The sequence below is a fragment of the Prionailurus viverrinus genome, chromosome B3 (assembly GCF_022837055.1).
Source record: "Prionailurus viverrinus isolate Anna chromosome B3, UM_Priviv_1.0, whole genome shotgun sequence".
In the NCBI taxonomy this organism is placed as follows: Eukaryota; Metazoa; Chordata; class Mammalia; order Carnivora; family Felidae; genus Prionailurus; species Prionailurus viverrinus.
In genome coordinates this window covers 137,684,943-137,698,387 of record NC_062566.1, presented here as the reverse complement: position 1 = coordinate 137,698,387, position 13,445 = coordinate 137,684,943, and the positions used below count along the sequence as shown (strand labels likewise).

Sequence of the window (13,445 nt, the reverse complement as noted above, 5' to 3'; positions counted from 1 at the left end):
TCAGCGACTGAAGAGCGCACAGCTGGACCAGAGTCTGCTCTCCCTGCGTCTTGGCGCCTCCAGGAAAAGCCAAGTCGGAGGCGCTGACCCCAGTCCGAAGGAGCCCGAGTTGGAGTCCGTGAAAGTCTGGGTGCTCAAGGTGGCCCCTCGAGGGAAAGCGACAAATGTGCCCGCCGTGGCCAAAGGGTATTTCTTAAGTAATAACCGAAACTTCCCTCCCGTTTACGTAACCGCCTTGTCTTCACCCGTCTGGGTGTCACAAATGCAGCCAGTTTTGCGCTTTTAGGTCTCATTCCTACGCTGGCGGGGGGGGGGGGGGCACCCAGAGTGGGAGCAGGGGATGGGAAGGGCCGGGTGTACACACTCCTGGTCCCGATAAAGCTCCAACGGGCTGGGGAGGAGGCACCCAAAGATGGACGCTGCCGAGTTCCTGAGAACGGGACATTCCCCTGCCTCATTCGTGGGCCAGTCCCGGAGAGGTGTGGGGGGCTGGAAACAGAAGGTCCTTGCCAGGGAGGGTCCTTGCACCTCCTTGCCAGGTGCAGCCAGGGACAGCCCCCACTACGGACAGAATTCTTCGGGGTGTGTGGGCTGCAGGGTGACGAAGAGGGCCACAGTTTAAGAGCTGGACCCAGAAGAGACAGGATTTCTGTCCCCAAACCACCGCAGCCTGGGCATCCCTCCTGGCGCAGGGAGCTGGGGAGCCGCACGCGTCTACGGTTAGGGGGTTAGGGCTGGGGCACGTTGGCCTGCCACCGCGCCCCCACGTGGCGGTGAGAAGCAGCCGCTGGCTGGCCCTGCTTGGAGCGGTGGATGGGGGTGGGCAGGTTATACAGCCCCTCCTGGGCTGTGAAAGCACCAGGGGTTGGGGGCAATTTGGAGGGAGGGCTCCCAACGATTGTCTTTTGAGGACAATGCCAGGTCCTAAACTGCCCTAGGCACAGTCTGGGGTCTCACATGAGGCAGGCATAGGGAGAGCCTCAAGGTACATTTGTGAGCCTGTGAGCTAGGGCTCAGGAGAGGCATGGGCGTTATTACTCTCTGGTGCATCACTCAACACCAGTAACCTCTGACTTAATGTGACTATGGCTCAACTGGCATTTCCGTCAATAGAGCACCCCTGTCCCTGACCCGGGCGAGTCAACAGTGTCCCCTCCCCATGTACCAAGTCCACTTCTGTCCCACTGCCATCTCATCGGATTCTGCCAGCTCTCCTGTGATCAGGCCACCCCAAAGCTCAGGTGGGTCTCAGACAGCACTGGGCAGGCAGCACTACAAGCTGCCAGCAGAGGGCGCTGCCTGGAAGCATGTGGCCAACCACCCGGCCCTTCATTGGAAGGTTTAGACTGGGCTTTCCAGTATGGTAGCCACGGGCCACATGTGCCAATCCAGCCCGTGTAACATGGCTAGGCCACAGGCATCCGGGTAGCTCAGTCAGTTGAGTATTTGACTCTTGATTTCAGCTCAGGTCATGATCTCACGGCTTGTGGGATCAAGCCCCACGTCCAGCTCTGTGCTGACAGCGTGGAGACTGCTTGGGATTCTCTTCTTTCTCTCTGCCCCCCCGCCACACACACATGCTCTCTCCTTTCTCTCTCTCAAGATAAACAGTAAACGTAAAAGAAAAAAAAAACATGGCTAGTCCAAGTTAATATGTTCTGTGTGTGTAGACGCTGGGTTGATTGGATATAAAAAATGCTTTAAAAATCTCATTAATATTTTTATATTAACTGTTACATGATCATTTTTGAATATGCTGCATTAAAGAAAATATATTATTAAAATTCACTTCACCGATTTCGTTTTACTTTTTTAACATGGCTACTAGAAAACTTTAAATTATGGTTGCATAGTACTGGACAGCCCTGCAGACAGTGGTTCTCAAAGTATGGCCCCTAAGCCAGCAGCTTCAGCATCAGCCGGGGTCACAATGCAAATGCTCAGCCCCACTGAGATTTACGGAGTCAAGAACTCTGATGGGCCCCCAGCAACCTGTGTTTTAACCAGCCCCACAAGTGTTTCTGCTCAAGTTTGAGAACGCCAGACAGGAAGTGGTTTCCCAGCGGGAATTGTTGAGGGAGATGCGGGTCTGAAGTGGCTGTCCTCTGAACACGGGACGAACGCCCTGGCCTGGCTGGGGCTTTGTGAGAGGGATGCAGGTAAACAAGGAACAAACGAGGCCCCATCAGGGGTGCTCAGCCACACCTGGAATGTCCCTGCAGCATTGGGCTCCAGGGACTCGAGAACTAAGCTGTGTGATGCTTGGGCTGTAGCAGCCCCTCTCTGGACCATGTTCCGAGAGAGCACTCTAACTGCCGACCCGATTAGAGGGGGTGATGGCAGAGGCTGATAGGGAACAGAGGGAGCCTTGACCCCTGGGGTCAGCCCTCATCCCAGAGACCAGGAGGACTCTGAGGCAGGAGCAAAGTCCCTGGGGACAGAGTCACTTGGGAACACCCCCTCCGCAGCCAGCCGTAGGCAGTGGACTAAAAGGAGCACTGGACAGGGAGTCAGAACCCGGCTCTGCCTCTCTCTGGGCTTGTGTCCCCATCTGCACGATGCCAGGGGCCAAGGGGAGGTGGGGGAGACACTGAATTCAACGCTCTTTAGGCAGCAGCGTGACCGCCCCCAGAGCCCTACTGCCTGGTTTCTAATGTTGGCCGTATGACATTTGGCAAGTAATGAAGCCTCACTGGGCCTTGGTTTCCACATCTGTACAATGGAAGGTGACCATAACACCCGCCTCGTAAAGTTAACATGAGGATCGAATGACTGAATATTAAGTAAAACTTTTAAACGGTGCCTGGCACATAGTAGGTGCTCAGCAAACGTCAGCCACCCACCCGTATTACTACTTAAGGAGCGGTGTGCCTGTGTCAACCTCCTTGCTGGGAGTCAGGCTGAAGCCTAAGCCTTGTTTGGAGCCTGAGGGGGTCCCGAGGTGGGGGACCGGAGGGGGGCGGCACCCCATCCAGAGGCGCGGAAGGGCCTGGGGCTGCGCCCAGTTGTCCCACAAACAACAGTGACAGTCGGGGCCCCGCTGAGGGCTGGACCGCTCCACCACTTGCGGAAGGTACCAGGAGCCCCAGATGGTGGCACCAGGCTGCCACTGCTGAGGTACAATGGGAGATGCCCCCCGTCACCTGCACCCTACTTCCCAGGCCACACCTGGTGGCATCCTGGCCTTCAGGCCTTGGAATGAAAAGGGGGCTCGACAGGGTGGGGAGGGGCAGAGTGTGGAGCCCCAGGAAGAGGCTGCTTCGAGCCACCCGCCCCCAATTCCAGGCTTGGGGAAAAACAGCTCCGGTTGCCCAACTGGGGAGGGCCATGGGGCCACCCTGCTCTGAGGGCCCCCCAGCTTCCCTGGGCTCTAGTCTCAGCTCAGCCCCATCTGGGACAGGCCTAAGACACTCAGCCCCCCAGGCTTGTTCGGCCTGAATAGTCCCCAATGGCCCTCCCAGCTCCTAGCACTGTTCGGAATGTCCCCACGACTGGGGAAGATGCCCGTCAGCCACCCCTGGGCAGTGGGAGGAGACTGACGGCCCACCGTGGGCAGGAACACCCCTGGGCCAAGCTGCATTGCCCTCTGGCCTGGCAGCACTGGAGCCAGAGGGTGCAACGGTTACGGTACCAGCAGGTGCGAGAGCTAGGCTGCCTGTGCTCTCATCTGGCTTCTCCCCTCCCTGGCTGTGCGCCTCAGTTTCTCCACCCGTGAAATGATGAGGAGAAGAGTGCCGTTCAAAGGCTCAAATGAGTTCACACATACTGTGCCATCTGGACAATGGTGCCCAGCACACGGGCCACACTCAACGGCAGGGGCTATGGTTTCCAGGCAGGGCTCAACAGGGCCAGGCAAGCAGCCAGGGCCCAGGGCCCTTGCCAACCCCACTCAAGGCAGAGGTATGAGGAGTCCCGGAGGTGACCCTGAGCTTTCGTATGCTGTCCCGGATTCCGCACTCAGTGTCAGGGAGCAGCCAGGAGGCGCGCCCCAGCCTTGCCTGTACCTTTTCCTCTGCTGGGCACAACCACCCCTGGTGCCAGCTCAACTCTCAGGATAATGGATGGACAGGTTGGGCTGGGATGACCCACCCAGAGCCCCAACAGGCCCTGACATGGGCTCTATCCTGTCCTCACTGCCCAGTGACCATCTGCTTGCTCTCTCTGCACCCCCACCCCCCAACAGAGGCTATGCCCAACTATACTTGACAAGCCTTGACAGACCTGCATGGAGCGGCTGGGGGGGGGGAGGGGCTTAATGGGCAAAGGAACTTCCACCAGCCCCCCTCCTCCCTCCCCACCTCCAGATCCCAGGCAGCATGGATCAGAGAGGAGGCAGGAAGGGGGTTGTAAACAGTGACGTTGTTGGCACAGCTTTGGGTGACAGAGCATCAGTAGTCTTTCTGGACTCCTGGGGGAAACGGCTGGAGGAATCGGGGGTCCCTGGGATTTCACTGAGCCGTGTGGGGATGGAGATGACCGAAGTGGCTCCAGCGCCTCCGATATGGCCTTTAAAGTGGAGAATCCTGATGCCTCACTCACTCGCTGGGGGCCGTGGTGCTTGGAGTGGCCAGATGGGTGGCTTCTGTCCCAGTGAGCACTGGAGAGTCAGGTCTCAGGGCCAGGGGACCCAGCACTGTCCCCAGAGCACCCACATAGACCCAGCATGACAATGAGGCCCAAGATGACCAGAAGGCTTCTCCCAGAGGTCATCCAGTACCACCTCCCCAGGCGCTCACCTCCCCCTAGGCAGCCTGACCCGCACTCAGATGCCATGGCCCACGGGTCAGCCCAGACCCATCGGTCTAATACCTTCCCTTGGCCCCACTGCCTTCCTATTCTCTTCGGCACCTCGGACTGCTGGGCCATGGGTTCTCAGGCCATGCTCCAGATGGTCCAGGGCCTTCCACTCCAGCCCTGGGCAGGACAGGCCTGGTCCCCTCCCTCGGTCTGCCAGCTGTGCCTCTGTTAACTCGGCCAAGGGCCATGTCTGCTCTTGAAGAGTAGTAGCCCTCAGTGCTCAGGGTCCAGGGCCCGACTGTGTTCCTGCACACGCCTGAGATGTCTGGGAGTAAGGAAAGAACACCTGGGGCCCATGAGCACACAGACCCTAACATGCTGTGGCTTCTGGTCTGCAGAAGACACACGGGCAGGGACACAGAGTGCACACGAGCCCCGCACACACCTCACACGGGGCCGCAGGACGGCGTTACAGATGGGCCCCCTCGGCCTCCAGACTCGGGCGCGCACCCGGCGCGCTCAGGGCGGAGGAGCCCTGCCGGGCCCCGGCGGGAAGGAGGTGGCCTGGCGGGCCGGCAGGTGCTCGCCTACAGGTCAGGGTCCTCGTGGCTGCACACGACGCCCGCGTCCTCCTGGTGCCCGCAGTTGTGCGTGCCCACGGCGGCGTGCGTGCACTCCAGCAGGTTGCGCTCGCCGCCCGCGCAGCGCACGTCGTCCAGGAGGATGGGCAACCCGTGGCCCTCGCCGAACTCCGCGCGCTTGGTGGCCCGCACGGCGTGCGCAAAGCCCAGCTGGCGGCACACGACGGCGGCGGCCTTGGTGTCCCAGGCGTCGTCGCACACGGTGCCCCAGCGGCCACCCGCGAACACCTCCACACGCCCGCGGCCGGGACTCAGGCCCGCGGGCCGCACCAGGCGCACGGCGCCGTTCGAGGGAGCGGGGTCAGCCGTGCCCGGTCGCCCCCGCCGCCGCCCGCCGCCCCTCCGGCCCCCCGGCCGCCGAGTGGGCCGGGCGGGCCGCGGGGTGGGCGCGGGCCGAGCGGCCGTGGGGCGGCTGCGGCGGGGCGCCTTGGTGGGTGCACGCGCTGTGGGCCGTGGGGTGCTCTCCTCCCTCCGGATGAACTCTGCGCAGAGGAAGAGCGTGTGGTCAGAGGGACTCCGGACGCCCACACCACCCCTGCTCTCCACCCAGGAATGCAGACCGCCCCCCTCCACCCCTCACAAGGGGAAAATGTTCTCATTCTGCCCTTGGCTCTGACCCTGAGGATGGGGTACCTCTTGGAGGTGCCAGCCTGGAGCTGGGTGTGAGGTGCTTCTTCATTCTGTGCACACTAGCTGGCAGCTGGCTTACGCCAGTCTGCTACTGGAGTCTCCCCGCCTTGCCCTAGTCTTGGCCGTCTGGGAGTCTCTAGTCTGGGAGCAGGGACGCGGGACAGACCCTCACGCTGTTAACTCGTGAGCCCGGTGGAGGGGAAGGAGTGTCTGGGAGGGCTTCTCGGGCAAGTGACTCTTTCTGGTTCCAATCTCCTGCGTAGGGGTGAGGACGCTGACGCCCACCGATGAGAAGGAAGTGAGGATCTATCTCATCTAAGGCAGACGGGCAGGACGGAACTGGAGGGCGCAGGGCCTCCAACGTGAAGTTCTCTCCTCCAGGCTGCTGGCTGGGGGCTGGGGCCCACACTGACCAGAGCTGGGGTCCAGGGCAGGGTACCCTGGCCATCTACCCCAACACGGGGCGTGGGGAGCTGAGGCGGGCGACTCCCTGCGTCCCTGCAGCACGTGGCCCTCACACTTGGCCCTGGTCAGCCACAGAGATAAACCTCACCCTCCATGAGACGCCGCCAGGAGAGACGGCACTCCCAGACTATGCCATTACTATGGGGAGGGATCCCAGGGCCACCAGTCCAAACCCTAAACCTCCCCACCTCAGCTGAGATGAAGGCTGAGAAAGGGTCTTAATTCGAGGCCACGTGCAGGTCAGGGCCAGGAGCCCAGCGACATGGGCCAGACGCGCCCCTCCCTGCACACTGGCCCCCAGGCCACCCACAGGGAAGGACTTCCGGCCCCCAGGCTGCCTCGCTTCTGCTTTGGCTCTTGCCGGTCCCCGCTGCCTAGACTGCGCCCCCACCCCACCTCCAGCGGACCTTTCTCTTCATTCCAGGCCCCAACCCTCAGCCTCAGGGAACCCCCCACCCCCACCCCGGTCTTGCACTGCTCTGGGTCCCCATGGCAGCTGGCACACCCTTCTGTAAAGGCCCTGGGGCCATAAGTGACTTCTCTGTCGGTCTCAGCCAGGACAGGGCCCGGTCTGCCTTCTCCTGTGGCCCCAGCATCCAGCACCGAATGGGTAACTATAGAAAGTGCCAGAAACTGCTGAATGAATGGAAAACCCGCCAAGGCCTGGAACCAGCTGCCGCTAAAATGAACGTCCCGAAACACTGAGCTCATTCCTTCCCCCAACTTTCCTCTCCTGGGGGCACTGCCTCCTCAGGGCTGGCCACCCCCAACTTACAGGTGTCGAGCACGCCCCCTCTTCCTGCCCCCCTATCCCTCAGCCCACCCACTGGTGATCTATCTGTTGGGCACACTTGGCCCACTGAAGTATTTCCTTTGGCCTGCAGGGCGATTTTTAAAATTTCGAACCAGAGTTGCTCGAATTTGCAAATGGGGAGATCGTATATAACCACCCGAGCAGGCAGGGACCGTGTCTGTCTTGCTCAGCGGTATGTCCCCAGCATGAAGCACGTGTATGTGGTAAGCAAATGGAGGGATGGATGGATGGAGGGATGGAGGGATGGAGGGATGGAGGGATGGATGGATGGATGGATGGATGGAGGGATGGGTGCATTTTTCCTGCTTCTCTTAAGAATGGATGGTCTGGCAGCACTGGTCTGTGTTCCCACCTAGCTGGGGCCCCGGGGATAAGACCCCTCTTCAGGCATACCCTTTCAGTTGGCCCCAGACGCCAGGGACCATCATCCGTGGCCTTGGCTGGCCCTCAGGTCATGGGTTTGCACCCATCTCCCTCTCCACCGAGCTGGTCACAACGGAACTATCCTATGGCGGCCCCAGGCAAATGCCCCCTCTCCTGGGGCTCTTGCACCTGAAATGACTCATTCCAGTCTTGCTCCCCTGCAGATCGACCCACTGTCTCTGCCCCCAAGAGCTCTGAGTGCACCTGGCCTGGCGCCCGCCGTCTCTCCCTGTTCCTTGCCCCCTTGAGGCCACTTACCCATGACCTGGGTTTAAAGAGCTCCACCAACTTTAACTGAGTGTCTGATGTGCGCCACTCCCAGTGCTAGGCACAGGGGCCCAGGAAGGGCATCCAGGGCCAGCTGGAAGGACCCTCCACCCAGCTGCTACGGGCTACAGGAGCTTCCCTCCCTCGCCGTGTGGGCACTTACTTTCTTTGGGCACGAAACGGATGAGGCGGCTCCTCACCTTCACCCGGGAAGGCTGGATCTGGCACGTGCCGGGTGGTGCCCGTCTGCCGACACACAGGAGGTCATGAGCGCCCCCCCCCCCCCCCGCCCGGGGAGCCCGCCCCGAGCATGTCCCTCTGCCACCCGCTCTCCCCCCTGCAGCCAGGCAGGTTGTGCAGCCAGGCCCAGGCAGGTGTGGACAGTATCAATGGGGGCCATCTGTGGAGGCACCTGCGGTGTGGCCCGTGGCAGCCTGCGTGCCCCAGGCTCTAGGAGCCCAACCCCGGGACAGAGATCCTGCCAAGGGCCCGCTCGGCCTCTGCTCCGAGAGCACGGGGGCGGGCGGCTCAGGCTTTCCTGGGCCACTTGGGATTCAGAGCATGAACTGTCCTTGGGAATGTGATCAGCCCACTTCTGTAACCGCGGCCGCAGCCCGATTCCTGCACCCCACCCGAGCCCCCACGCCGCACAGCCTTTGAGGAGGGTCTCTCTCTGCCCCTCCGGCTCCTGGATTTTGGTGATGCAGCATGTAAGGGCAAGGTAAGGTCGGTCTAGAGATAAAGGGCCAGAGAGAGCCTCAGGGCTGGCACCAGAGGCTGAGGGATCTGGGGCCCTGGAGGGTGGGGTTTGAGAGGACTGGGAGAAAAAAAAAAAAAAGAGTCTGAGAAGGGTTGCCAGGGCTATGAATTGGGCCTCCTTTGACATCCCCGAGGGGCACAAGGAAGGAATGGGATTCCATATTAATTAGCTTTTGGCTGTCGATCTGTGAGTCTCTGAATGGGACCGGCCCTATTCTGGGACTGGCCCACGTGAGCCCAGACTTCAATAGGGTCCCGGCAGCACAAGGGGAAAGCCCGAGGGGTGAATGGCCATGTGACACGAGGTGACTTCCAGACCGGCTTGGCCAAAGAGGGAAACTGAGGAGGGATATGGGCCTTCCCGCACCCGGAGACCGAAGACGCACGGCCAGGCACACTGGCTTCTCAAAGCTGCGGACCGGGTGGGTTTCCTGTTGCCCTGAACCCCAGGTAGTACCCACACACTTCAGACAGGCCCAGCACGGTTTTGTTCCTTAAGGAAATCATGTAAAAACAAAAACGAAAACAAAAACTCTGTTCTGCTAAAGGTGGGAGATACCCCCCCCGCCCCCCCCCAATGCCACAGTCGTTGTGTCGGGGCAGTGCTGGATGCCCCCGCCCCACTCGCCCACTCCTGATTTCTTCACTCCCCGTGTTCTGCAAGGGAGCCTCTAGGCAGTACGTTGTGGGTGCAGAGAAAGACATGCATTCTAACAGAGACACACAAAAGGGACGAGGGAGAGGGCGGGAAGGGAAGGAGTCTAGCCCGTTTCTGGCTCCCCACTCCAGGAGATCTAGAACAAGAGACCTCCCTAAGCCTCGGGTTCCCTCCGTCACCAGGAAAGGGCGCTGCGCGGCGAAAGGAGATGACGGGTCTGAGGCAGCCTCTGGTATGAATTACATGCTCCATATATGTGATATTTCCTTAGAGAAGCACTCTTTAAAAAAAGGGGGGGGGGGAATAACCTAAATGGCCAAGGAATGGGTAAGATAATTATGGCGCAGTGACTCAACAGCAAATTACACAGCCATTAAAAACGATCCTTTGGAGAGTGCTGTTACACGGTGGAGATGTGTATACAAAGCGGGGAAAACGAACAAAGAAAAATGCAAAGTTTGCGTGTGCTCCTTTGCGTTGACATGAGTCCTGGAACTAGCAGATAAAGCCCGAGGAGACCTGGGGCAAATGGAAAGGAGAGAAGAAAGGAGGGAGTATTTCTGTGTTTCCTAATAATGATATCAAGAACGAATAGATTTGTGTTAAAAAAAAAAAAAAGTGTGGTCAACAAGGAATGTCTGGGAGGCTGTCACAGGCCAGAGGAAGCTAAGGAGACAGGATGGCTGAGCGTAAAATGGAATTCTGGACAGGATCCTGGAGCGGAAAAAGGACAGCAGGGGAAATCCAGAGAAACCCTTTAATTAATAGCAATGTGCCGATATCGGTTCATGCACTGCGACCCTGATGATGCAAGATGTTTACGACAGAGGACATCAGGCGAGGGGTGTGTGGGAAATTCTGAACTATCTTTGCAATTTGTCTGCAAATCTAAGCCTACTCTAATTTTTTTTTTAATTATTTTTTTTAAAGTGCGATGATGTTTTTCAGGATTTTTCCAAAACCAGCGTGTTTCAAAGGTCAGGGTGACTGTCTGTGCCAGGGTCTGCCACACGTGACCGAATGCTTCGAGAGCACCTGAGGCTGTGTGCTGGGGGGGTGAGCACCAGCCGGGCACACGGCCACACGGCGGGGGCAGCTGGCCCAGGGGCAGAATGGAGGCCGACTGAGAAGCAAAACTCTAAGGGCGGAGAAGGGGCTGAAGAAAGATCACCATCATTCATCAGGCGTGCCTGAGTCTCTGCTCTATGCTGCAGGCCAGGCCCAGGGCCAGCGCCGACTTTGAAATAGTGAAGACGACAGTCTTAGCCCTGGAGACTCCAGGGCCAGGGAGAGAGTACAGATTAGGGGTCTGAGTGGCGAGAGCCTAGGGGAGCCCCGGACCAAGCCTGGAGGGAAAGGATCCTTGGAGGCAGTGAGGCCTGAGGCGAAGGGTGGGGCTGTGCAGCGGAGGGGTCAGGACAGGGCTCCAGAGCCAGCTGCCTTGTCCCAACCCCAGCTCCGGCTCCGGCTGGGCCCGGGGCACTCGACTTTACGTGATTTCTATCCCTGCAAACTAAGCAGCTGAGAAGTCAGTGAGCTTCACGGGGAAGGAGTCAGAACACCGCCCGGCACCAAATCAGTGGCTTTCCATGCAGAAGCAAAACAGAGACGGGCAGGGGGAGGGTCAGGGAGGTGTTCTGAAAGCTCCAGCATGTTCCACACAGTAGCCAGTGGCTTGGTTTCCCCAAGGGAAGGTGGGAGGGCAGCCTTGCGGTGGGGACAGGCGGGCATCAGGGTATCTCAGAGGGAAGTCAGGGGCTGGGGGCCTGTCGGGTGGCGCGGGGGTGGGCTGGCCGAGGAGTGAGGGGCATGTCAGAGAGGAGAAAGTGCAGGGTCGGGGCATGAGCAGAGCTGGATTCGAGGTGGCATATCCAGGTTTGAGTCCTGGGTCTGCCCCTCACTAGCACTGTGGGCTTGGCCAGTCACTTCCCTTCTCTGGGTCTCAGTGTTCCCTTCTGAAAAATGGGGCTATGAGTGATACCCATCCCCCCCCCTCAGGGGGTGGCAGAGAGGAAAAGAAGGCAATGGAGGCGAGGACCCCTGGCAGACAGCAGGAGCCCAGGCAGTGCCGTGGGCGGGGCTCACCTGGAAGGGTCGATCACTTTGTAGACAACCCCACGGGCCGCTGCGGCGCTCGGCACGCCCGTTGACATGAAGTACAGCTCCCCTTGGGCGAGAAACCAGGCAAGGAGTGAGAACACGGCCTGGGATACGGTCCCGACCGGCCCCACCCCCGCCCCCCAGCTCCTCTCAGGCTCTGACACAGACCCCAACCCCAGAGAGCCGTGCCAGGGCCCTTCCAGGTCTGCAGGAACCAGAGGCTGGGAAAGAGAGCAGTCTACAGCAGTCTCCGGGGCTGCGGGCCGCTCTGCCGGGACCGACCCACCGTCTTGCCTCCTCCCTGGGGACCCAGCCCCACCCTGGTCCCCGCCTGGCTTCATGCACAGCACCACCTGGGCACAGGGAGGGGCCACAGCCCAGCTCCCCAGCCAACTGCTTACTGCTTACTGTTGGCACATGTGGCCCTTTGAGCCCCGGCTTCCTTCTCCCCAACATGGGATATAGGGGATCCTAGGGCTATAATAAGGAATCAAAGAGCACCGACTAAATTATCAATCGATATTAGCTATTGTCACTGTTGCTATTATTGTCATCCTCAGGATCCGGGTCCTGCCAAGTCCTGGAGACTAGAGTCTCTCTCCACTGACCAGCAGGCATCTCCCAGGCAGGTGGCAGGGGCAGAAGAGTCCACGCTTGACGTGGGGGGCAGGGCTCCTGCGCTGAGCCCCATGTGCGCGCCTATAGCTCAGGGACAGCCCCACTTGGAGCCTCAGTTTCCTCGACCTCTCGGGGCCCCTGAGAGTTATGAGCACCTGGATACTCTGAGCAAATGTGAGTTCTTTCTCTCCTCACCCTCATCCCGCCCCCTGGTTCTTGCTGCCAGAGGCACCAGTGCCCAGGAAATAGGCTTCATCGTTCCCACCTTACAGATGAGAAAACGAGAGGCTCAGAGAGGTTAAGCGACTTGTCCAAAGTCACACAGCTGGTGAGTGGTTAAGCCAGGCCTGGAACTCAGGAATGTCTGCTGCCCCCAAGTCCTCCTTCATCACTGTAGGACACATGGGGGCTGGGAGGCCCAGACACAGCCCACGTTGTGATTCAATGTGACAGTTCCGCCATGCTAATACTTCTGTCATTGGAAGAGTACAGTGAAGAGTTCTCCCAAGGATGGGGGTGGTCCCCAAGGAACCACTAAGTTGGACAGAGAGGTGAGAACTCAGAGGAAGGCATATTTGTGGGGACAGATGCAGTCAAGGAGGGCTGCATGGGGGTGGGGTCTGAGACTCAAGGCCCAAGAAACCCAGGGAATTCCACAAAGGGGAAGACGCTTGCAGTGGGGGGGGGGGGGGAGCAACTTGTGTAACTGGGGTAGACCCAGCTGTGGTGGGGAGCCTGGGGCTGGGGAGGGCAGGATGCTGAGTGCTCAATGGCCTCTGACACCCTGCCCCCAGGAGCACCAGCCCTGCTTTGGTGGGGTTGGGGTGGTAAATAGGTCCCCAAGGTGATGATGCAACCGTACCCCAGGAGGACAGCCCCTGCTGGAGAGAACCCATGTCATAGGCATGGATTTGCTGTGCAGCCTTGGGCTGTGACTTCCCTCTCTGGGCCTCTTTCTGAAGAGTGGCCCCTGAGAGCCCCTGTCTCCTCCCTGGCTGTGCAGCCCTCACACCTACACTCCAGGCCCTGGGAGTGACTCGGGTCTCCCTGCACATGCCGCTGCCTCCTTCTGGAATGCTCTTTTCCAAGGTCAGTCTTCCTTTGGCTGACCAAGCTTGAGCTCAAGGCCCTGGGAGGCCTCTGGGGGCCAGGCTGGGTACAGTCCCCCCACCCCCACCTCTGTAAGGTGATGGGCTTGGACCAGGCACACTCCTTGGCCTGTCAGCCTGGTCTGCTGGGAGCCACAGCCCCCACCGGCGCCCTACCCAGGGCCACACTGCCCTCTTCTCTCTGCTGTTTGGACTGTCCCGGAGAACCCCAGGCCAGCACAGGT

The 13,445-nt window shown here is 59.8% G+C and overlaps 1 protein-coding gene across 1 annotated transcript in view; it reads right to left on the bottom strand.

Annotated features, from left to right (window-relative positions):
- Positions 1-4,340: 4,340 nt before the first annotated feature.
- HHIPL1 (HHIP like 1) overlaps positions 4,341-13,445 on the bottom strand; it is a 28,443-nt gene continuing 19,338 nt past the window's right edge. The window contains exons 7-9 of the mRNA XM_047864158.1: positions 11,480-11,561; positions 8,141-8,223; positions 4,341-5,860 (exon numbers count right to left, since the gene is read on the bottom strand). Coding sequence (XP_047720114.1) covers positions 5,325-5,860; positions 8,141-8,223; positions 11,480-11,561 — 701 coding nt within the window. The 3' untranslated portion in view covers positions 4,341-5,324. The remainder of the gene's footprint in view (positions 5,861-8,140; positions 8,224-11,479; positions 11,562-13,445) is intronic.